Genomic DNA, 24,625 nt, shown 5'->3' with positions numbered 1-24,625 from the left:
GTGTGTGTGTGTGTGTGTGTGTGTGTGTGTGTGTGTGTGTGTGTGTGTGTGTGTGTGTGTGTGTGTGTGTGTGTGTGTGTGTGTGTGTGTGTGTGTGTGTGTGTGTGTGTGTGTGTGTGTGTGTGTACAGGGAGGGGGGGTTTGGCAAGAGTTTTATTGGGGGGAGGACGGGGGATTTGGAGCACAGACAAGACCCTACAAGGAAATGGATGGGGGCGGAGTGGGAGGGGGCGGAGATGTATTGACGAGCAGATCCGTTACCCTATAAGGAGATGAGGAACATGATGGGAGGCGGGCGCTCGGGGCCCAGCAGAGGGCCCGTTGCTATGAAGCAGCAGGCCTGATTGACACATGCGGGGGGGCGGGACAGATGCAAGGGTCCCGTCTGGATTTTATGAAGCGTAAAAAGAAAAGCAGGCAGAGTGAGGGGAAAGAGAACAGCAGCAGCAGCACCGGAGGAGAAGAGAGGGGGAGGAGAGAAGAGAAGAGAGGGGAGGAGGAGGAGAAGAGAGGGGGAGGAGGAAGAGAACGATGGGGGAGGGGGGAAATGAGGGTGGGTGGAATTGGGATGGAATAATTTATCAAGGAGGGGGGTCTCCTAGCTCATCGGTATGCCACAGACACATTGTACAATGTTTCTCCAGCTGTTTCGCGGCTCCGGTCACGAACCGACAACAGACGGCAATGTCAAAAGCCTGCATCTGAATTGGTGTACAATACATGGTTATCGCCGCTGTCGGCCCCGACATCTTGGCGTGTCCAGAAACTGTGCTATTTAAGGAAATGGGGGGGGGGGGGGGGGGAAGAAAAACCCTTTGTTCAGTGTAGTTATTATTTAGTTCCAAGCTCTTGTTAATACTTCTCAACGGTTAATTATTTATAAAACACACAGAAATACTTTGCCACCTGGCGTCCCCATTCCATGTCATCTTTTGACAAATAGCATTTCTTTTGCGTGACCCTGTCTTACGAAAGTGTATATATATATATATATTATATAGGCAGGGTATTCATTTGTGGAAAAACAAAAACCACAAGGATTACATGTGTAGATGCAAGGTTTCTGCCCGACAGCGACGATATGCTTATTGAGCCAAAAATATGAATTGCTGGTTCGCTGCTAACAATACGAGTCACATTTTCCACCCTCAAGTTTGTTGAATTAGGCTGTAGACTAATGGCTTTAAGCCTGGAAAAAAATTGTGAAAAGTCATTATTCATGTGAAATGGCCCAGTGCTGTCCTAGTTAACGCTCTTAGCCATGTTCCCTCTCCTCCTCTCCTCTCCTCATAGTTCTCTTCTCCTCCTCTCCATAACAGAGTGTCACTGCAGCAGACGATTGCATTTTATAACATCCTCCTCAGACGTTAGCTGCTGCTAACTGACCCGAACGTAAACTAGCTACAGCTACTGCTCTGAGTCATTGCCTAACCAGTGCACACACTACTTACACAACCACTTAACATGTGCACATGACTGTACCGAACACGCACGCACACACACACACACACACACACACACACACACGCACACGTGACACAACATAGAGTAAAGTGCAACGTATGTACAGTGCATGTGTGCAGACTAGAGCAACAAAGAATGTTTTCTCTCTCATGTTTGCTGTATAGTACTTATTCAGGAGATGCTTCTACTCTGATGAAAGGACAAGGCCACTACTATTCACCAAAACGCAGATAATTTCACAGCGCATGCGGGAACACACTGTATGTGTTGATGATGACGCTAGGCTGTTGACATACTGTAGTGTCAGGCAGGCAGAGACGTCTGCTAAAGCGATGCTCAAAATGGACCCACTCTGAAAAGGCCACTAGTTCAACACAAACACAAGGTTCTTCTCTGCGCCTTTTTTTTTCCCTCTCTTTTTTTTCTCTGTTTCTATTTTGGTTTGACAGAAGGAGCAGTGAGGGCCATAGTGGAGTCGCTGCTAGTTCGGGACTGCCTCTAGGAATGAGAATGAACCATTTTTTGTTTCATCGTACGACAGTGGTCAAAAACGTCAGATTTTCAAGTGACAAACGGGACGCACAAATCAGTTATTTTCGGCGTACGACGGAGTATGAAAAGCTAACCATTAACCACTGAAAAACAAATCTACATTTTTGAATAGGGCTTAATGGTTGAAATTACCTTTTGTTTTGACAAACGTGTGGACATGGAGCGAGCCCATTGACCCGTGGATGTCTATTTCTGTATCTCAGGGTTGATCCGTCCTGGCTCGTCACTCCCATAGCTGCTCCTGTGTACTTATAAGGGAGTTATTTTTCATTACACGTATTATTTCTTTTGTAACCAGGGTTACTGTCTGCATAAATTACCTTGTTAATCCCTGTCCAACTCCCGCATGAAGTGAATCTACCTTGCCTCAAAGTATTGCTCACATATCCTCTCACCTTTTTTTTTTTAAATTACTTTACTGATAATCTCTCTTTTCTATAATGACCTAAGTTTGGCGATGGACTTTTCCTTTTCTAAGCCACAACACAGGCAAGCATCTCGTCTCTCTTAATACATTTTGGACTGAACCCGAATAAAAGAAAAGTAACCTCGTAGCGCGGCACTCGGTGCCGCGCTACGAGCTTAGTTGTAGATCTGCTATTTTTCAATAGCTAAAGTATAACATAATGCTTTGAAACACCGAAAGGGGTTCCCACCCAGAATGGGTTAATATTTCTGAATCTAGTCCAGGTTAGCTGTTACCTGGTGACCCAGTATGACTAGCTCCGCCCACTATCATTTTCACCTCCACATTGCGAACAAATACAGTTAATTCAGGATGGGTCGCTGGCTGCAAGGCAAGGTTATCACAAGTATCGTTTATCATCATTTTTGTCACATGCAGTCCACAGAGGCCTATCTAACCAGTCCACTTTCTCTCCTTTTCCCACTCTGCACATGGAGTCAATACAAAGAATTCGGGGTGTGTTGTTACTAGGGATGGGAATTATCGATTAATGCATTAATAGTTAATTGATACGTTTTTGATAAGCTTATCAACCGGTTAGTTGATAAGCAGCGTTTCATTCTTAATTTCCCTCAATGTCTATTGTCTAACATAAAACTCTACACTTTGCTGATATACAGAAAGAATACAAAAGGCATTATATTCCTTAATCAAATAGTTATTTTACCATTTGCGATACAGGGCCAGGCAATGGCATCTTTGAAATAGAATCAAATGAAAAGTGCACTGCCTTGCCTGTCAGGCAAAAGCAGAGACGTTTCGATTAATTTGATTAGTTATTAACTGTTGAGTTTAACGACTAATTTGATTTATTAACAGCGATTAATCGATTAGCTATTAACATCCCTAGTTGTTACAGGTGTAGCCCATGTATATAATAACATCCCTAGTTGTTACAGGTGTAGCCCATGCATATAATAACATCCCTAGTTGTTACAGGTGTAGCCCATGTATATAATAACATCCCTAGTTGTTACAGGTGTAGCCCATGTATATAATAACATCCCTAGTTGTTACAGGTGTAGCCCATGTATATAATAACATCCCTGGTTGTTACAGGTGTAGCCCATGTATATAATAACATCCCTAGTTGTTACAGGTGTAGCCCATGTATATAATAACATCCCTAGTTGTTACAGGTGTAGCCCATGTATATAATAACATCCCTAGTTGTTCCAGGTGTAGCCCATGTATATAATAACATGGCTAACGGCATTAAAGGGCAGAAGAGGAAAGAATAAACTTGCCTTACAAATGTGGGTAATTCTTTGACATTCGGAGGCATAATGGAAATGCAGAGAGCTCACTGTTGGCAGGATAGATAGAGGACCAGCCATGCAAATAAGTAGTATAAAATTAATTTGTTCCCAAAATCATTTAGCCACATGAACCCTACTGTCCCTATTCTGGGCATGTCATAACATTTTGACAAAAATAGGCAAACAATTGGCAAAATTAGCTGTTGGCTATTTAGGCAAAGAGATGAGATCTAGCCTCTGAGGCCCGAAACGTAGAATAGTTTATCTTGGATAAGATTTTGTCCAATATACAGTAATAGTAATAGTAGTGTCAGGGCAGTGAAGTGAGTAACTGTTGCTGATTTGATCATTGTTCATTTGTTCCATTAAGCACTAGTCGCCCCCCTCACCGTGCCTCACGCAATGCTGTATATTTCTGCCTACTCTTCAGTTGAGAACCTGTAAAAGTCCTCTTGTAAGATTCACTGTGCTTACCATTAGGTTCTCTAAAAAGAAAATCTCAACTCTGTACTCCCATCAATTTTTAGCTTCCACCACGCATCTAGTGTTAGTCATTCCGTCAGCCAGTAGGTCGTGCCAGTCCAAGATCTCCACATGCAAAAAGGCTTATTACAAATGATGTGCTTGTTCTAGTAATGGCTGCAAAAACATGACATGAACCCTGCTTACAAAATTGTACATACTTCAGATACAGTGTGATATTTCAACATTTTACTGATGGAAAGTTGTATCTAGATAGCCAATATCGTCTTTTAATTTGCAGCTACAGTTGCTGCATGCAGATATAGTCTATATAACCCCCTGCCTTTTTCCCCCCAACATGTATTTATTTAATTATTTGAATTTTGTAATTTTGTCATGATTATGAATTGAACCGCAAGGACCTTTTTTGGTGCTATCGGTGCTATCCTAAGTGTTTGACTGTACTCTGTACTGTTTACATTACTGCCTAATAATACAGTATTCATAATCCAATCAAACACAACTCACCCCATGTATCTACATCCCTTAATCTGCCTCGTTACTGCATATTCATCCAACTCAGCCCGATGAGCCCACGTACGTCCCTATAACCCATTAAGGCCGGAAGCCCATTCCAGATTCTACAAATACCTTCTAAATCAGTAGTTATGACAATTTCAAGATTTTTTTCCCCAAAAATGTCCAAAGCTCGGCAGTGAACTTGTAAATGCACTATTTTTCAATAGCCAATACAAAAATCAAAAATGACACGGACACTTAATCTGTACCGTTACTGGATATGAATCCAACTCGGCCCATGGACTACATCACCATAGCGTGTCCCGTTAACTCGCCCCATGTGCATCCCCTAGATTATCAGCTACAGTTGAGGGACTCAGGGCCCTACTGTCCGTGTCACAGATGCACGGCTGAAAAAGGTCAGAAGCTGGGAGACAGATGGTGGACGCGGACACACACACACACACACACACGCCCAACAACCCATGCACTTTTAACACTCCCAAAGGGACGGAGATCCATTGTGCAATGCAGATCATCATTCACTCAACCTCTTTAAGCACACGCACCTATGTATGTACACTGAATTGTTGTTGTTTTTTTTGCAAAGAACACAACAGTTGTATCATATCCACCATTACTATTACAGTTCATCTATTACATATCGAGCAGCCATTCCATGTTATTTATGTTGTGTGCCAGTAGTACCAGTGTATCGATTGGAACCGAGGTAAAAAAAAAAAAAAAGCGCCCATGGATGAGTGACGGTGATAACCGGTCTCCAGTTCAGTTCAGGCCAATGCCTCTTCTTTCAGTCATCACCTCTTTCTGTCTCTACACCCCCCGCCTGTCTGTCTTCACACTCTCAGCCCTCCTAAGCATTACCATTTAGGGTAGCAATGCCCCCTCTGCCAGCAGCCAAGGAATGTGCACACGTGCATGCGAGTGTATTAGTGTGATTGTGTGACTCTTGCCATTGTTCTTCTGGACGCTTCAATGTATTGTAGTTTCAGGAGAATTTCCCGGGGGTCGTTGTTGTATGTGTGTATATGTATTTACTGCTTGGGCAGGACTTTGTCGCTCACGGTCGTTTTTTAGTTTTTTTTTTTACAGTCGGATCATACGAGCGGCATTAGTGTGTGTGTGTGTGTGTGTGTGTGTGTGTGTGTGTGTGTGTGTGTGTGTGTGTGTGTGTGTGTGTGTGTGTGTGTGTGTGTGTGTGTGTGTGTGTGTGTGTGTGTGTGTGTGTGTGTGTGTGTGTGTGTGTGTGTGTGTGTGTGTGTGTGTGTGTGTGTGTGTGTGTGCAGCGCACCATCAAATGTTCACTATTGTACAATGCATGTAGGTTCCTGACCCTCAATAATAGATGTGTCTGTAGTGAATATTTAATGTGAGGCGACACACACACACAGTCTCACAATCTGAGAGGAATGGAAATGTAATATCCATGCCTGTAACACTCTAAGGCTGAAACTCATGAGAAAGTGGTCTCTGGGTGGCCTAGTATAGTGATGCTCAGTAAATGAGACTGTGGAATATCGCCAGCCAGTCACTTACCGTTCATTATTTCTCTCCGTCTCTGTCTCTCTCTCTCTCTCTCTGTCTGTCGCTCTCTCTCTCTCTGCTCTTCCAGGGCTCTCAGGACAGCGCTGGCGGCCAGGAGGGTCTCGTCCCCCCGCAGTTCTCCACCTTCCCCCCTCCTCCCCCACCGCCGCCCCAGAACGGCCTGGCCCTGGAGTACGGGGGCAGCCTGTACACGGCGGGGGCCGTCCAGGGACCCCTGGAGGCCGGGGGCTCGGTTAACGCCAACGCCACCATCAGCCTCAGTGCCCAAGTGAGTGTGTGTGTGTGTGGGGGTGGGGACCATGTAATGTACGTACCTCAAAATGTGTAATACAGTGGGTTCTCAAACATTGTCATGTCAAGGAAATAATAATTTGAAATAATAATTAAAAACAAAATGTAGAAATCAAAAATATAAAGAGACCCATACAAATGTGTCCGTGACCCATAAATAGTTCCCGAGCCAGTGTTTAGGAACCGGTGGTTTTATGCCGGGCCTTCCCTCTCTCTCTCAATCCCTGCCCTCCTCCCCCTTCTCTCTCTACCCGTTCTTCTTCCTCCTCCTCCTCCTCATCACTTCCACCTCTGTCCCACCAGTCGGACGGGTCTTCCCAGATCGACAGCCAGGCCGTGGTCGTTTCGGTAGGAGGCGGCGGAGGGAGCATCGACGACGACGACAAAGGGACCCCCAAGCGGCTCCACGTCTCCAACATCCCCTTCCGCTTCAGAGACCCCGACCTACGGCAGATGTTTGGGGTTTGTAATAACGCAGGCAGCCCTGGGGGTGTCCCCCCCCCCCCCCTCTTCTTCTACTTCCACGTACACTCTCTCTTCTCCCCGTGAGAAAGTGGCATTAGTGATCAGATCAGAGATCATTGGAGATTATTTTCGACAAGGAAAGTCTTAAGCCCCCTCTTTAAACCAACCTCCCTTTCATGGCCTCAGCCTTGTGCCTAGGGGATGCATAGTTGTCTTTACCACCGGGCCCACATCTGAAAGACTGCATGCTTTTGGTTTGCCTGTTTAAATGGATACTAGAATGCTCACCCGAGCATTCCGGTTACCGTTTAAATGACCAGGTTTAACTCTTAAATGACCAGGTTTAACTCTTAATTTACATAGAATTGAATAAAATGTTTGATTGAAGCTCAAGATCAAGAAGATCAAGCAATTTCAATGTGTCGGAGCCGTTACACTGTTGGATTTGTACGTTCCAAAAGGCACTGTACATTTCAGAAGAATACCTGTGTTGTTGTACTGCAGTGCAGAGGCAGCATAGACATGGTGGAATAAGCTGTATCAATGCCAGATTATACGTGATGTACAATACTGACACCCTGTGGAGAGAGATGGTATAAATGTACCAATGTGTTTATAAAGTTCCCTTTCTTTCTCTCTTTCATTCAGCAATATGGGAAAATTCTCGACGTGGAGATAATTTTCAACGAGAGGGGATCCAAGGTAGGGCCTCCTTGTAAATGTGTCACTTGATATAATTAACTGTGTATCGATTGATTTATGCAACTCCACAGCTAATGAATTATTAATTATCGTTCACTGCAGTGCAAAGGGCTTTGTTGCTATTTTCAGCCCCTTGCTCACCCCTCTTTCTTTTGTCCATGTCGTCTGTCTCTCCTCTCGTACTACCAGGGCTTTGGCTTTGTCACATTCGAAACGAGTATCGACGCAGAGAGGGCCAGAGAGAAGCTTCATGGCACCCTGGTGGAGGGACGTAAAGTCGAGGTAATTCACCACCCAGGCCCCCCCTTCCCCCTCTAAACGGTGGCCATTTTCCTCTGTTTCCCTCCATATCCAACAGTGAGAATGAGTTTGTTCCGGTTGATTCTGCCTGTGAGAAGGTTTCCCGGGGCGGCTGTGCGTGTTCAATTCTAACCACCCCCCCCCCCCCCCATCCACCCCTCCCCTCCCCCCGCCCTTGGCTTCACTATAGCATGGTGCAGTGGTACCTCACACAGAGATGTCTGGTTTGACGCCACTTCCTCTTGATGTTTATGTTGTTATGTCGTCGCTGTTGGGCTGTCCATTTGCACCTTGATCTCTCTAGCTTCGTGGGTCTGGTTTGCAAAGCATGCTGGGTGGTGTGTGGCTACGAAACAGGGCATGGCCGACATTATGAAAGAGCTTTGACACGGTTGCTGACGGTATATCCGCTTACATCACAGCATGTAGGATCTGTTTTATGTTTCTCTCGTTTACCTGCACTCTTTCCATTACCACCACCACCACCTCTTCCATGATCAAGATGAATTTTGGTTTATGGTTGTATTCACTATTGGTAAGACAACACTAGCAACAATTTTATTTTCTTCTGACAAGTCATGCTTGCTGGTGTTTTTAATAAGAGGATATTTTTTGCATGGATGTTTCATGAGATCTAGGTCGGATGGTGTCTTGGAATTCACAGTTTGCCTTAATATTTAGGGTTTGCCATCGGGGTAGAATGTCAGTGTTTGATATGTTCAGAGACTGCATGACATGGTATTTCCAGGCAGACTTGGTAATGAGTCTGCCCTGAGAAGTGTGGTGTCATCTTTGATGCTTCGTAGACTGGGTCGTTTAATTTCAGATGTGCTGTATGGTTGATTAATTGCTCTCACGTCACCTGCATCCATCGCTCTCGAAAAAGAAACATCAAACTCTCAAGCCTAATTTATTACCCTGTCGCGCAACTGTGTCGGTCATCCCAAAATGAATGATATTCAAGCTAACAACATGACACGGTCAAAAATACGTGTCACGTTCTTCACTTGAAAATCACTAATATTCAGGGAGCAACACCGTCACCGACTGGGTATTTTTAGGCTTCAAGGAGGTGCATTTTTGTTGTGATGTTTTATTTGTCAGCATGTCCTCAGATTTCAGTTCCAACTGGCCTTGAAGATTAAAAAAACAGCACACATTTGCTTTGAATTCTGCCCTTTTATTACATTGCTACTCAGCTCCTCTGCATGCTCTGAAAAGTGTTGCACTCTTCTCTTGTGTGTCTGTGGGAATGTACACGTCACGCGTGGCTGTGTCCGAGAAATACAGGAGGGAGGAAAGAAAGGGAGGGAGAGACGGAACGAGTGAAAATAATGTCGATGGCGTCGTCTACCTCTCCCTCTCCTTTTCCTTGCTTTTTGGTTCCTCTCCATTTCCGTCCACTCATTCTCTCCATGCCAGTCTCTGTCTGTCTGTCTCTCCCTGTTTGTGTGTCCGTCTCCGTCCCCCCATATACACACATTTGTGAACCTCCTTGACTGTCAATCCCCCTCTCTCTATCGTGCTCTCTCTCTCGCTCTCTCTCTCTCTCTCCGTCTCTCGCTCTCTGTCCATTCCGCTGTCTACTGTTCACTGAAGTAGGACATTTATTGGCCACAGTGTTTGATAGTAGTGTGTTCATTTGGTAAATTATTAGAATAATAATGTTAGGTAGTGTCCCCCCCCCCCCCCCCCCAACGTTACACTCCCCTAAGTGTCTGACATTCACCGATTTGTTTGTTTGTTTTCCTTTATCGACTCTCCCCTCTTCATGTGTATGTAGTGAGTTTAAAGCCGTAGCGAGCGGTTAGATCGTTTGATATGAGTAGGTGTCTGTTGACACGTGACCTGTCTGTGACATCACTTCCTCTCTACCTCAGGGTGGGGGTTGCTTTTCATTACCTCGTTTTTGTTTTTTGTTATTATCTTTTTTTCTCCCTTCGGTTCACCTTTTTCTTTTCTTACATATATTTTCTCTATTTCCCTGATGATTTTTGTATGTTGTTGTTGTTGTTGTCAGTCTCCACGGTAACTGCTCGCGTGTCCTCACGCCGTGTCCCCAGCAACGGTAAGTTGTGTACACATGGCATCATCTTTGAATGACTTCCCCCTCCCCGCCCTCCCCCCCCCCCCCACCCCACCCCACCCCATTCGCCCAAGTATAATAAAAATACAATTCACCCAACACACAAATGGACTGCAGAGGGGGCTTGATTGATTGGAAAGGATCTTGATTGGCTAATCCTGAGATTGATTGGGGGAGGTGGTGAATGTAACGGTGATTACGAGATTAGCCATTGACCGCATGGCATTGTCAAGGCCACTTACATAACTGAATGTACGGCATCTATCTGCAAGTGCAACAACTGTGACTACCACTTGTATGCATTCATTCCAATCACTCTAACTGCATTATTATTAAGCATATAATTCCAGAGCTGTATCCTGCATGGTTTATTCTCTTTCTCGTCATTTGTATGACGTCATATAGTCTTACGTCATCTCTCTGTTTTAATTAGTCAGTAGTTGCATTTGTGCACTTTTAGTGGGACAGCATGCTTAAGCATGAATGCTTTGTTAGCTTTAAATGGAGAGAGGATAATGATTTTTTTCGTCTTTTGTAATGGTGTGCTGTTGTGCCGATTGGCAGACTGTGGACAGTCGTAGAGCAATGGCTGTCTAAACGTTGCCATTTGGAGAATCCGTGGCCCAGCGGACATGTCATAGAGTAGTACTGAACATTCCTCATAGGACATACACATAGAATCACATCTCAAAGCTGATGTTCTATTCAAATGTAAAGTGAAATGTGCATCTGAGAGTAGCAAGAAACTATTAGTATGCATAAAACGATATCCGTAGCAGCACCTAAAACATCAAGAACCTCTTACGGGCAGATGTCTTTTCTTTTTGATATATTTATATTATTTTAAGTGCTTTTCTTTTGGATGAGTTTGGTTTCGGATGCTGTGTTTGTGTGCTTCTAGTTCTCTTTCTAGTGTGACACTGATGTAGAATGATGGCAGTGTTTCACAACCATGGTTTTCATTTGATTTTGAGGAATGATATTTGCATCCTCCATCCTCTCTCTCTCTCTCTCTCTCTCTTTATCTTGTCTCTCCTCTCCTCTCTCTCTCCGTCTCTCTCTTCATCATTCTGGCTCATTCATCCATCGCACCATTCTCGCTCATGTATGAATAGATCCAAATTAGGCAAATGGTCCGATGTATTTTTGTGTGTTTTGTATCGCATCTTGGATGTTCATTTTCGTTTCATTAGAGGAATTGCACATTTGGATGGATTGTTCACGTTCTCTCTCTCTCTCACTCTCGATCTCTCTCTCTCTCTCTCTCTATCTCTTGCTCTTTCTCTCTCTCCTCCTGCCACCATGTATGTGTTCCCCGTCTCTCAGTGTGGACTGGCTCATCTTCTTCCTGCATCCCCTTCTCTTTCTGTCTGTGTGTCTGTCTTCGTCTCCCTCCCCCTTTTTCTGTATGACGTGTATTTAATTGGGAGGGCTGCAAACTTCTTTTGATTGGTCTCTTTGCTGCATCCGATGCTTGCTGATTGGCTAGTATTGCTCACCTCTGGCTCTGGTCATGCGATGCGCTCTTGATTGGCCGTGTGTAATTTTGTCTTATGAACTCTTTATCAATTGATGTTGCATTGATGTTCAACGATGAATCTGCTGCTTATACTTCACCCTCTCTCTTCCCTCTTTTTTGAAGGTAGCAATGGAATGGTCTTGGATTTATTTTTGAATGCCTTTTGATCTGAAATGTTTTTTGTTGTTGTTCGTTTGTTGTAGTTTTTTTGTTCCGTACGTCAATTGTTATGTTATATGTGTGCAAAACTGCCTGATTTACTCACAGGATCCTCGTTTTCAATGTCTTTTTTTCCCTCTAAAGAAGTGCATGCGTGCGTCTTCAGTACCATTTTATTCTCATCAACATATTTAACCACTTAAACCCTGTATATTCTGTCGACGCGGGGGTCCCCTGAGGGTCTATTCTTTGGCCCCCTCCGTTCTTTTCCTTCCACACCACCAGATCTCTTCGCTGAAACGAGCCGATCTACAAAATCACAGCGTGTCGCGACGGGCTGTGAGCTTGTAGATCGTCCATTTCCTCTCCGAATGTTCACCTTAGAGTGCCATAGTCTTCAGTTCAGCCAGGATAAAGTTGCGTCCACAGGACGCAGAGGCTGTTGGTGAATTGCGTCCCATAACTATAAAGTGCGTTTTGGGACGCAAAACGCACCCTATTTACATCACTGCACCTATTATGACATGCCCAGAATAGCGACGCTAGGGTTCACGTGGTTAACCTCTAAATAATGAAGACAAACGACACATCTCAGTATACGACGTACCACAGCATTGATTGAAAGAGGAAAACCTTTTAAAAAGCACAATGTGTCCGTCTTAAGTTTCACACAGTCAGCATAAGACACAGGCCTTTAGTTATTTATGGATTATATCCCTGCCGGCATCGTCGTTCGCTTCGATGGGAATTGAGTTTGCACATTTTAACCCTTTGTTTTGTTCTGGTGCCCAGGTCAACAACGCCACGGCCAGAGTGATGACCAACAAGAAGATGACCACCCCGTTCTCCAACGGAGAGGGGCTCGCCACTCTACCATACGGGAACGCTCTATGTATGGAATACAATTCTTAAAACCATTGATTGTTCATACACAGGTCAAATCCTATTTTACCTCGGCTCTTGAGATTGTCCAAAGGGTCAATTTTCGTTCCATTTGTACACTCGGGGTTACAAAGTGATATTTTAACAGGAATTTGCTTTACTGTGAAGCTTTGTTCATAAGCTGAGAACGAAGCTTTGTTCATAGAGGCTGAGAACGAAGCGCACACCCACAAAAACACACTCAAGTTTGCCCTATCATTGATTGGCAAATATTTAAACAATAAAATAAATGCTAGAGATCAGTTTAGAGATTAATAAACCAATAGCTTCAAACCGGGAACGAACCATGATATTGCTGTGATTGTTTTATCTTCGTAATTAATGTTGGGAGTTGAATTGTCTTTTTGCACATAGCTGGATGGAAGCTGAGCCCCATGAGCTCCATGGTTGGAGCCATGTACAGTCCTGAGCTCTACACAGGTAAAATAAATACTCATATTTAGTTTTATATTGTGCAATGTGCATACATTTTAATATATATATATATATATACTGTATATCGTCTGTCGGGTGGAAAACGCCCAATGTCCAAAACATTACATACTAAGCGAGTGCCAGCAGATATGGGAGATTTAACTCTGAAAAGCCCTGTCTTCCGTTCCCCACCAAAACCGGGAGGCATAATGTTCCATTCTTACCTCACGGTGGTCACACTGAAGTCTCTCTAGAAGCATTAATATTCCAAACGAGAGGCATGCTGAGTCAGATCTGCCCATCTGGTCAAAAGCACAGAGAGTTCCCTAGATTAGGAGATACGAGCCATTCTTTATGAGCCGTAAACAAGGAAGTGAACGGCAGCAAGGAGTACTGTTGCAGAAAGTGAGGCCAACCAACAAATTATTGGAAGTTTTTTTGTTTTACATCAATAAAAAAAGACCTAAAGACGCCTATACATGTCCAAGGTTCCCCGCGGTTTTGATATAAAGGACGTGTATACACGTCCACGGCCAAAATTGTGCTCTGCCCTATCGTCACTCCCCTTTGTTCTCTCTCTGTGTCTCTGGTGTAGTCCCAGGGTTTCCTCTAACATCACTGCCCTATGTTCTCTCTCGCTCTCTGGGCAGTATTATGCGTGTCTTAAGTACCAGGTCTTATTACTTAACTTAAGACCTGGAGGCGTGGTCAATGCTGTTTGGCCACTCAGAATAGCCAAATGGCATTGATCACACCTCCAGGTCTTAGGTTAAGTAATAAGACCTGGTACTTAAGACACGCATAATACTGCCCTCTGTCTCTGGTGTAGTCCCAGGGTTTCCTCTAAAGCAGGGGTGGGCAACTTTGGATAGAGAGGGCCAATATATTTCCACACTCACTCCAGAGGGGCCACAGTGCATGTTACTGTGCATGTCAAAACATGCATGTGAAAACCTGAATAATCTTTTGCTATTTTTGAATTGGAATCCTGAAAAGTAACCTTTATTATTGAATTTCAAATGCATTTAGTTATAGTTATGTTAACTTTCTGAACTGTTAACATAAATTGGACAAAAAAAGACTAACATTTTAATACTAGTCATTAAGTACTAGTCATTTAATACTAGTCATGAAGTAATTAAAGTGGATTTGGAATTGTAACAGCTGAAATCAATACTATATCGCTATTCTGATATTAACATGCGGGCCGCATTAAGTGAAGGTGGGGGCCGCATGTGGCCTCCGGGCCGCCAGTTGCCCACCCCTGCTCTAACACTGTCCTATGTTCTCCCTCTCTCTCTCTCTCTCTGGTGTAGTCCCAGGGTATCATCAGGCTCTAACGTCACTGCCCTCTGGGCTCTCTCTCTCTGGTGTAGTCCCAGGGTTTCCGTACCCGGCAGCAGCAGCAGCAGCCGCTGCCGCCAACAACGTTGCGAGCTTTCGGGGAGCTCACCTCCGTGGTCGTGGTCGGCCAGTGTACAGTGCTGTCAGAGCAGCTGTACCGCAAGCCGCCATCCCCGGCTACCCTGGGTAAGTACGCTCATGCACACACACACAGTCACACACACACACACACACACACACACACACACACACACACACACACACACACACACACGGAAAGTAGTGACAAATACATAGAACACACACACACACATAGCACATAAGCAAACTCAGACGCATATCTTATGCATTCAGACGTCCTCCTTAAATGCATGTCTTCACCTACTTCAAACTAGGATTGTAGAATTGTGCATGGTGTGTTTTTAATATTTAAAAAGGTGATTTGAATTAATGCCATTGATTGTATGCTAAATTGAAATACCATTTCCAAAAAGGGGAAAACCGTTCAACATTAATTGTATCGAGATAAGATAATTTATTAACTTAAACGTGTGTGTTCCAATTAAATCCCTGTTACTGAATAAACAACTATATTGTTTTTGGTTTAGATATTAAATCGCTATAATGCTATATATTCCTATAGTAATATAATATTACTATAGGAATATAGAGCTATTTAACACTTATTTTAACCAAAAAAGATATCTTTGATTCAAACCGGTGTGGCTTTATTGACTTAAGTAGGACCCCAAGGGTTTTCCTGAACAAAGAAGTGGTATTTAGCCTTGCATGTTGCACGGTGTGTAATAATCTCACCTTGCCTTTCTCTTCTTTCTTCACAACCTTTTTGGCACCCCCCTCCTCACTCTGTCCTTCCCTCAATGGCCACATGGTGGCGCATCCCTCCATTTCCCCCCTCTTCCTTTACTACATTCCACCTACCACCACCACCACCCTATTTTTGTTCCTTCCTTCCTTCCTCCTCCTCTTCCTCTTCTCCCACTCAGTATGATGGCCTATCAGGAGGGCTTTTATGGTGCAGCTGAACTCTATGTAAGTATACTTTCTCTCTCTCGCTCTTCTCTGTCTCCCACACTCATTCCCTCCGTCTCCCCTTTGGTCTGCGAGTATTCAAGTATATGAGACGGCATGGATCAACAAACCCATAGAGTTGGAGCAGAACTACAAAAGGATATGCATTCATGATGAATCAATGTTAATCATTAGAGCTTTTTTAAATGATTAAAGCCCATTGTTAAGCTCTAAAACACAGTAACATCCTCTGTTAATCCATCTTTGTAACTCTGTGTGCAAAATGGAACCAAATGGACCTGCGAGGGTCCTTTTGGTTCCATGTTACACACTCAAGAGTTCAATTGACTAAGGTTTTTACTACTGTGTACACATGCACTATCTTGGGAAAAAGCTACACACTATCCCACACATAGACGACCTGACCTATTTGGAAATTAGCAATACTCCACATCATGTCTAGTGCACAAAACTTTCACCAGTGTCTTTGCATGTACTGCTCTATGGTTTTGTCTCCATGCATTTGTGGGTGTGCACCACCGTGATTATATGTGTGTGTGTGTGTGTGTGTGTGTGTGTGTGTGTGTGTGTGTGTGTGTGTGTGTGTGTGGAGGGGGGGGGGGGGGTTCACTGAAGAGTGTGAGACCGGGTTGACAATAGCTGTTTCTGTTCTCTCTGTAGACTAGTGTTTCAGGACATTAGTGGCAGATTGCCCCAGGTAGGGTTGAGTCACTGTGTGTGAGAGCCAGTGTGCTGCATCTTCCTCCTCGTCTCCGATGACTTGACTGTGTGCCACTACTAGACATTGTTGACCATCTTGAGATTGAAATGCCTTTTTTCCCCCTCTGTCTTTTTATATCTACTAACTCACTGGTATCTGATATTTGCGGAGTTGCAGAAGGGGGAGCGCGGGGGTTGGGTTAAGTTTAAATTTGGCTGAAAGAAGAATACACGGCATGGAAATTCAATTTGACGAAATAGCAGTTTAGATAGACGCATGTATATTATTTACTGTAAAAGCTTACAGTATGCTTAAAAGTTTACTGTTTGAGATGGATGAAGTCTAGCTCTCGATTTAGAAAACGTTTTAGGTTTAATCCATGTCCGTGCACCCAGTATAGTATGTATTACTTTAGAGTTTACATTGAGTCGTATCCAAGTCACCACCTATTTTGGGCATGTCATTATAGCCAAAGCTATAAATCAAATAAATGTTTTAAAAAATAAAGAAAATGGTGAAAATATTCAGTGAATCCACAATGCATCACAATGCAACGTGCTGTGAGCTTGCAGATCAGCTATTTTATTTTTTAACATGGAAAGTATAAAGTACGACTTAGGTTGCTCAGTCATAGTTTGGTGTAGTATATTAAGGCGACTAGATTTTGCACGCTCTTCCTCACACAGTATGCTCAGATTTCAATGTCATGGCTAGAGAAGACATTGCAAATGTGCCTTCTAAATCCATGACACTGAACAATGATGGAAGTCTCCAAAACTGGGCCAATTTGGGGAAACGTGTTGGAAAAAGCAGGCCATGTTAACATAGCATTTCTCACACCAGGACGTGGCGGTCACCCCACTTAGTTTATTTTTGTTGAGGCCATTTCTGACGTCAAGCATTGCATACTGTATACTGTGACTCAAAATGCTCCTGGCAAATTGATGCCACTGCCAGTATGACATAAGTTCTTTCACACTTGATATGTTCACTGAAAACTGAGCAGTAAGACTTAGATCAAATATAATAAAAATGGTAATTTAAGACGGTACAAGGTCATGATTCAGACACTCAACAGTAGTTGATTCAGACCCCTTCTCGGAATCTCCCTACCTGGTTCACCTGTGGCATGCTAACTGGATCAATGTCGGCATGCTCACATACTGCACTTACAAGCCTTCCTCCTCCCCTTCCTCCATCCTTCCACCTTATTTTCCTCCTGTAAATCCCCCCCATTTTAGGTTTCTCTTCTTACATCCTTATGTTGTTATATTTTATAGCAACTTTCTTTATAGCTCCTCTTTCAGTCCTTTCTCTGCCTTTCCCTCCCCTCCTCCTCCCTTAGCTGTGTGTGTGTGTGTGTGTGTGTGTGTGTGTGTGTGTGTGTGTGTGTGTGTGTGTGTGTGTGTGTGTGTGTGTGTGTGTGTGTGTGTGTGTGTGTGTGTGTGTGTGTGTGTGTGTGTGTGTGTGTGTGTGTGTGTGTGTGTGTGTGTGTGTGTGTGTGTGTGTGTGTGTGTGTGTGTGTGTGTGTCGTACTACTCCATACATTCTGTGTTTGGGAACGCATGCTGTTCAGTGATTAGTTGCTGGGTGTGTGTGTGTGTGAAAGTGTGTTTTCCTTTATTCAGATTGGCTGACTGTCTTCTTCCTCACATCTGTAGTTTTTGTGTTTGTCGGTTCATCAGCTGCTAAAATAATGACACAATCACCTTGCCATATGCCTTCCCCTCTTCTCCGGTGTGTTTAGGTTGTCAGAAGGGTGTGTGTGGGGGGGGGGGGGGGGGGGGGGGGGGTGGTCAGGGTCACTGCTAAGGTTATGAACACTCTTCCTTCATGTAAATGTAAAAAAAACAAGTATACAAAAATCAGTATGCTACTTGTAGCACACTCTACGCATGCACATACAGTAAAACCTTTGTACACATTTGACTGTTATATGCCAGGGGTTCTCAACCCGTGGGTCGCGACCCCTCGGGGGGTCGCCAAATTATTTTAGGGGGTCCCCAAATTATTAAAAAAAAAAAAAAAGATTTTTTTCATTAGCTAAATTATAACATAATGCTTAAAACACCAAAAGGGGTTCCCGCCCAAAATGGGTTAAGGTTATTGTAGCAGTCAATTTATATTGGGGGTCGGGAGGGGGCGGGGCGGGGGTCCCGAGATATTGCCAAAGCATTTCCGGGGGTCCCCGGCCAAAAACGTTGAGAACCCCTGTTATATGCAACCACAAATAAATGATTCCAGATGAATCATGGAGGGAGAGATCGACACAGAGCCTGAGCTATACAGCCTTGTGAATGCCATAATGCACCAGATTAGCCAACATGTTGCAGAGTCTGCTTCTTAATCTCTAGCTCTCTTCTCAGCAGTTTCCTCTCTCTCTCACTATAACAACCCTTTTAGATTAACCACTATTCTGTGTTTTATAGTGACACGATAGACTTCACTAATAAGAATATTGTACTATATATATTTTCTTTTCTGCCACGTCCTCCCGGTCTACCGCCATCGTTCACCCTCCTCTCTCGTTCTCCCGTGCTTCAGGGTGGCTACGCAGCTTATCGTTACGCCCAGCCGACCGCCGTAGCGACTCCTCAAGCGGCAGCGGCCGCCGCCGCCGCGGCAGCTTACAGTGACAGGTGAGTGAGAGCTGTTCACAGTGAGAGCTGTTCACAGTGAGAGCTGTTCACAGTGCTCTCTGCACGGCCCAAACAATGTCAACCCTTTTCATACCAAGGTCCGTTACTTATTCGGCATTTGACCACCATTGAGATTTATCCCCTCAGACCCAAGATTTAAGAATATTTTGTTGTTGTTGGATAGGATTTTGTTCACAATTCCATGCTGTATTGATGTTGGTACCATAGGAGAGATAATGGGCAAAGTTGATCAAAGTAACAATTCTTCTACATTCTCTAATTGTGTAGACTTCTTGTCAATTTAGTAATGCAGATGTTTAACAATAATTTAACTCTTGAGAGCATACAATGATTCATTTTAAACTCTCAAAAGCTAAGGATCACTCTCGGCAAGGTTATCTACAAAGTTTGAAGTGATATTGGATGACATAATAATCTATCTTGAAATGCCAATAATATCAACTAGTATGAACTATCATATTACGGTTAAGATCTCGTTGAACTTCTGGAGGCTTGATGTTTTCCACTGTGCCTGTTTTCCCCCCTAGCTATGGACGGGTGTATACGACAGACCCCTACCACGCCGCGCTAAACCCAGCTACAGCTGCTGCCTACGGCGTCGGAGCCATGGTACGTCTGCAGTCCAACCTACAGTTGGAGGCCATCGATATTGTCCTTTTCTTTTTGCTGAGGTTTGCGTGATCTGCGCAAAAGGACAGTTAACCCATTTTGGGCGGGAACCCCTTTTGGTGTTTTAAACATTGTTATAATTTAGCTATTGAAAAATAGCAGATCTACAAGCTCATAGCGCGCCACCGAGTGGCGCGCTACGAGCTTGTAGGTCTGCTATTTTTGAAAAATCGTGAAAATATGTATTTCAGCAAACTGAAGGATTTAGATGGATGGGTCAAATGATAAGGGACAATATCGGTGGCACCCAACTGTATACATAACGGCCGTAAATGTGCTGAGCATTGCAATTGTTACTTGTATACAGTACGTATTTAATGCTCGTCTTTTTCCCTTCCTTTCTAGGCCACACTGTACAGGGGGGGCTACAGTAGATTCGCCCCCTACTAAAGACATTACCATCCCAGGAGTTCCTCTCACTTCCATTTGAAATACTCTGAAAGAGCCCCCTCTGTTGTCCTGGAGGTGGACTACGCCCTTTTTATGGGTTATATGGAGTCTACTGCGATCAAGATATTTCAGATCCCACCCTACTCGCAGTCCTACCCTTTTCTTACATACACTACTACAAAAATAAAGGAATGCTGTTTTAAAGACTGTTGGGCTCAACATATATATTAAAAAAAAACGGAAAATAATAATAAAATGACTTAAATCTATTGCACGGCTGTATTATAGTCCCCGCCCCCCTCCCACCCTCGTTATTCCCTCAACACTCGGCAGCACAAGACACCGGATGGAGCCCAGAAGTTCTTCCAGTAGCTGTAACTGGTGCATGGACCACAGACACTAAAAACAGCCGTCACCTCACCGCGTAAAAGAGTGAGCCAAGTTATGTGTGGACCTCACAAACATGACATAAAAAAAGAGAGAAGGAAAGAGAGCGAGAAACGACATCGAAGGCAGCGTTTGAAGGCAGGCGCAGCCTGCAGCGTTTGAACGAAATCAGAATGGCAAGTCACGGACGTTTTAAATGCTCAAATGTCCACCAGTGGATTTTTACAATTCCCCTTTGGGCGGTTGAGTTTGATGACAGGAGTTCCGTTCTTGTAATGCTCTGACATAAGGAGACTGAGGTTAGAAAAGGTGGCGATGATTTATAACTGCATATAAATCACTGAAGAAGACTGAAGGAGGAAAGGCTAGTAGAGCTGTTCCTTACCTCAAGTTTTCTTTGTGGGAATGGTGAAACTTTAAAAAATTAAATTGTTACAATATGCAAAGATAATTAGCTTAAAGTCGAGAAGTTACCAAATTGTTATGCCACAGTTATTGTTATTATTACTATGATTATTGACTCAAGTACTCAGCATTCACTTTGCTGTTGTGGGTTTTTTTTTTTAGTACACCAACATTTCAATGGTTTTTCCTGGGGAGTCGTATAGGTCTTGGGGATATCGTGCTACAATAGGCCCTCTCCATCATGCATGGGCCATAATCACATGGCCTCCATGTGGATATGATTCATGAATACATTGCTATGACCATTATTACTATATTATTATTGTCTTCTCCATTCTAATTTCCATGCACAAGACTGTACCCCATGTGTAATCACCACAGAGCACGTCACCCGTTACAAACACTACAGACTATTACTAGTGTTTCATTGCTTAGCTGATGTTAGGCTTAGACTCAGTCATACCAGCACCATTACCAGATCATTACCATGACCGTTTGGGTTTAAGTATTCTTTGCCGTTCCTTGAGTTATTTAATTTAGAGATTTATTGTTTCGGATTAACCCACCTGCTCCATCTTTCCTAGAGCAAGTCAAACATTGAAGTGAGTCTTCCTGAAAAACAAAACTAGTTGATTATTATAGTTGACATGCTGTCAGCACGTACTGAACCAGAGATTCCATCAATACGAGTCAGTAGAAAATATTTAAATGCAAAATATGATACTATTGTGCATATTTCTATATCCTTATACTCTATTTCCGAATGTGGTTGTTTTTGCCTTTTTGTTTTGTTTTTGGTTCCAAAGATTTGTAGAAAGCACATTTTTCTGCTTGTGTATAAGTATATTATCTTTGTTATTGTGGTTATTATCATGATCCCTGATGATCCTATTGCTGTTTTCCCCCTCGCTTAAGTTTCATGTTCTATTTTTCTAACTGTAAGAGTTGTTCCTTCTAATAATAAGGTTTCATTCATCAAGAATTACTTTTTATTTTTATTTTTGATTAATGTTCTTTGGCAGAGAGGACACCTTTAGCAGTTAAACAGAAAGAAAACATGAAATGCATGTGACACTACACTACTTTTTTTTTTCTCAGCCAAAAATGCAGTCAATCCAGACTCTTTTCCCCCCCCACTTGTTTTGGTTTAGTTTTTGGTCAATGGTATTGAGTATGGCTGGCATTGCGGTTGAATTATTCAACATAATGTATGCACAAATGGATGGATACATTGGTCCTTATCATTTTATTCATATTCCAAGTTTACAGTTGACAGAGCCCTTCAGCATGAATGAGCACAGGCTTGTGGCACTTCTCAAGGGCTGAAGCCAGTTACTTATTTTTATCTTTTTTTTTTTTTTTAATGACTCCTTACATTTCAATAGTGCATTCTGTTGGCTCAGACAGTTTGGTCACTCCAGGGTTTTTGGAAGGTATAGCCTCATTTTGAAGCAGATTTACAACTTCTGAACGTGTTTTCACTCCTACGACGGTTGATATTTCAGCATGGTATGATTGAGTATCAAGAATTGATGATTTTCGTGTTTTCTCAATTTTCCTTTTTACTCTCATTGCTGCCTTGCGTGTTTACCACTTAAAAGACAGTTAAAGAGGTATTTTTCTTTGTTTTAAGTACATGTGCTGCTGGGGTTTGTTAAACTAGTTGCTTTGACTCTTTAATATTTGTGTATTACAGTTGAATGTGATCTGAAACATGGAGGGGAAAGGAAAAAAAAGTAACTCTAGCCAAAGATGCAATTTGTCTCTCCACGTCCCAGTCCCCAACTTGAGAAGTGCTACACAAAATATACAAAGATGGACTCTTGAGCCATTGAAGGCATGGACAACCAGCATGAGTGATACTTGTAGTTTGAAAATGGTTTTGCATGATCTTGTGTCTTTCAGATTTGACTTATGAGCAGCACCCATGCGTTGCATTTTTCTTTACCACTGAATCCCATACACCAGAGAATGATAGGCAGCTAGCTATTTCATCATGCTAATGCTAGCTATAATTATGAAGAGCACAGTGCCGTTTAGTAAAAAGGGCCTGCTGACAGCAAATGGCCTCCCCAGAGACCGTGGGGTAGGCAGTTTCCTGTCACAGTTCTCGTCATTGTATTATATTAGCAATGTGGTTGTTCTTCATAGTCGCTATGGAACCCAATGACTAATCTTCCCCTTCTGTCATGTCTATATCCCTTGACTGCCATTATGTTATTTTGTTATTGAATGTCCATATAAAATCTTTTATATAAAATGTTTTGTTGTGACAATGCGTTGAGTTTGTTATTTGGGTAATCTATGTAGTTGAAATACAGTGTGTTATGTTTACATTTACATTTCTTTTTAATTAGTCTGGTAGTCTATTTTAAATGGAACCCAGTGTGTCATGTAGGCCTACCCCAGTGTTTCCCCAAACTTGTTGTTGCTTCACGCTGTGTTATTATGGAATTTAGTTGTTTTGTTTTGTTTGCTTTAAAATGTATACAATTATTTAACTTTTTTTTTTGGCCCGCTAGCCCCTCCCAGAGCAAGACAGAGTTACGTCAACTCCGTTCACTTCATGGGACTTCTATATTGAATGGGGACAAACGGAAGTTTACGGAATGCATTGGAGTCTATGGGCTCGCGCGAGTACATGAACCACGTGACCGGGCTGTTTTCTACCCCCTCAATATCGTAACTCTGTCTTACTCTATGGCTCTGGCCCCCCCTATACCCAGCTTTCCGGGTTTGTGTAAACACAAACTTTGGTGACACAAGTGAAGACGCAAATTGTGATTGGCCAGAATGAGATGATGTATGATGATAAGAGCGCCCCCTCACTCACACCCACAAATGGGTCCCGACTCAATGTTTGGGAACCAGTGATGTAGCCTATATGGAAATTATGTAATCTATTTTATTTTTCTAACTCAAAAATATCCAAATACGTGTATGTCTGCATTGTGTACATATATAATCAGGAAAGAAGACCTCAGCGATGTTTCTTGGGAAAATATAGGAACATTTATTAATTTCATTTCAACATTTACATTCACCGGTCATAAAAAAAAATTGATTGGCGGGGGTGGGTTAAGGAAAAGGCAGAAGGGGGGAGGATAGTCAATTGTGATATCGCGATAAAACAAACACTCATACTTAGTCAAAAAATATAGACAGGAAAATAAGCAGCTTTACATTTTCAGGATAGCTGTTGAATGCAAATGGAGGTCAAATTGTGTCCAAAACGTCCACATGTGCACCAAAACAGTGCCTTGTAATCATGGTGTCATGTCGTTCGTCCTGCAAAGTTTTTTGTGTCCAGCCCTGGAGGGGACGGGGAGGAGGACAGTTTATGGAAGATGAATGCAGGGAAGTAGCAGTAGTAGAGGATGGAGGGATTCTAAACAATTCCATATTTTGCCAGGTCGCTGAGCTCCAAGTCACCGTAGGCTTCCCATGGGCAGACCACTGTGATGTCTGTGCCGAGACCCTCCATGCCGGGGATGTCATCCCCGAATCTGATTGGATAAAAGAGGCATCATGAGTATAGAAGCAAGCTACAGTACAATGAGACAGAGGCCCCTTTTCCACCAAAATAACTTTGGTTCTAGAACTGTTCCGTTCTAGATTCTTGGAACCGTGGTGCTTTCACGGAACCGGCGGCCATTTTCTGGTTCCAGTTCCGAACCAGCTTTTAGGGTTCCGAACCAATTCGTGTTCAGTGGAAAACATTCTGAAACTGGTTCAATATTAGGCGGGAAAAAGAACCGGACTGGTTCAACCCTGATGGAAAAGGGGCCAGAGAGACGCTGTATAAAATAGTTTTTGCTGAGAAATAAAGTGGTACTGTAAGTCCAAAATAC

At 43.2% G+C, this 24,625-nt stretch overlaps 1 protein-coding gene across 6 annotated transcripts in view; it reads left to right on the top strand.

Annotated features, from left to right (window-relative positions):
- The window catches only part of rbfox2 (RNA binding fox-1 homolog 2), a 38,068-nt gene extending 15,032 nt beyond the window's left edge, over positions 1–23,036 (top strand). For 2 of the 6 annotated variants that reach the window (XM_079498089.1, XM_079498093.1), the window contains 11 exons: positions 6,356–6,556; positions 6,883–7,041; positions 7,693–7,746; positions 7,936–8,028; positions 12,603–12,702; positions 13,107–13,172; positions 14,483–14,696; positions 15,518–15,563; positions 18,808–18,902; positions 19,451–19,532; positions 19,938–23,036. In XM_079498089.1, coding sequence (XP_079354215.1) covers positions 6,356–6,556; positions 6,883–7,041; positions 7,693–7,746; positions 7,936–8,028; positions 12,603–12,702; positions 13,107–13,172; positions 14,483–14,696; positions 15,518–15,563; positions 18,808–18,902; positions 19,451–19,532; positions 19,938–19,982 — 1,155 coding nt within the window. In that variant the 3' untranslated portion in view covers positions 19,983–23,036. Of the gene's footprint in view, positions 1–6,355; positions 6,557–6,882; positions 7,042–7,692; positions 7,747–7,935; positions 8,029–12,602; positions 12,703–13,106; positions 13,173–14,482; positions 14,697–15,517; positions 15,564–16,223; positions 16,261–18,807; positions 18,903–19,450; positions 19,534–19,937 lie in introns of those variants that run through there. The other 4 variants (XM_079498092.1, XM_079498090.1, XM_079498091.1 and 1 more) reach the window with 4 other exon arrangements.
- Positions 23,037–24,625: the final 1,589 nt, after the last annotated feature.

Source organism: Electrona antarctica (assembly GCF_951216825.1).
Source record: "Electrona antarctica genome assembly, chromosome: 4".
NCBI lineage: Eukaryota > Metazoa > Chordata > Actinopteri > Myctophiformes > Myctophidae > Electrona > Electrona antarctica.
Note: the sequence above shows the minus strand (reverse complement) of the source record. Positions and strands in the feature narration are given on the sequence as shown.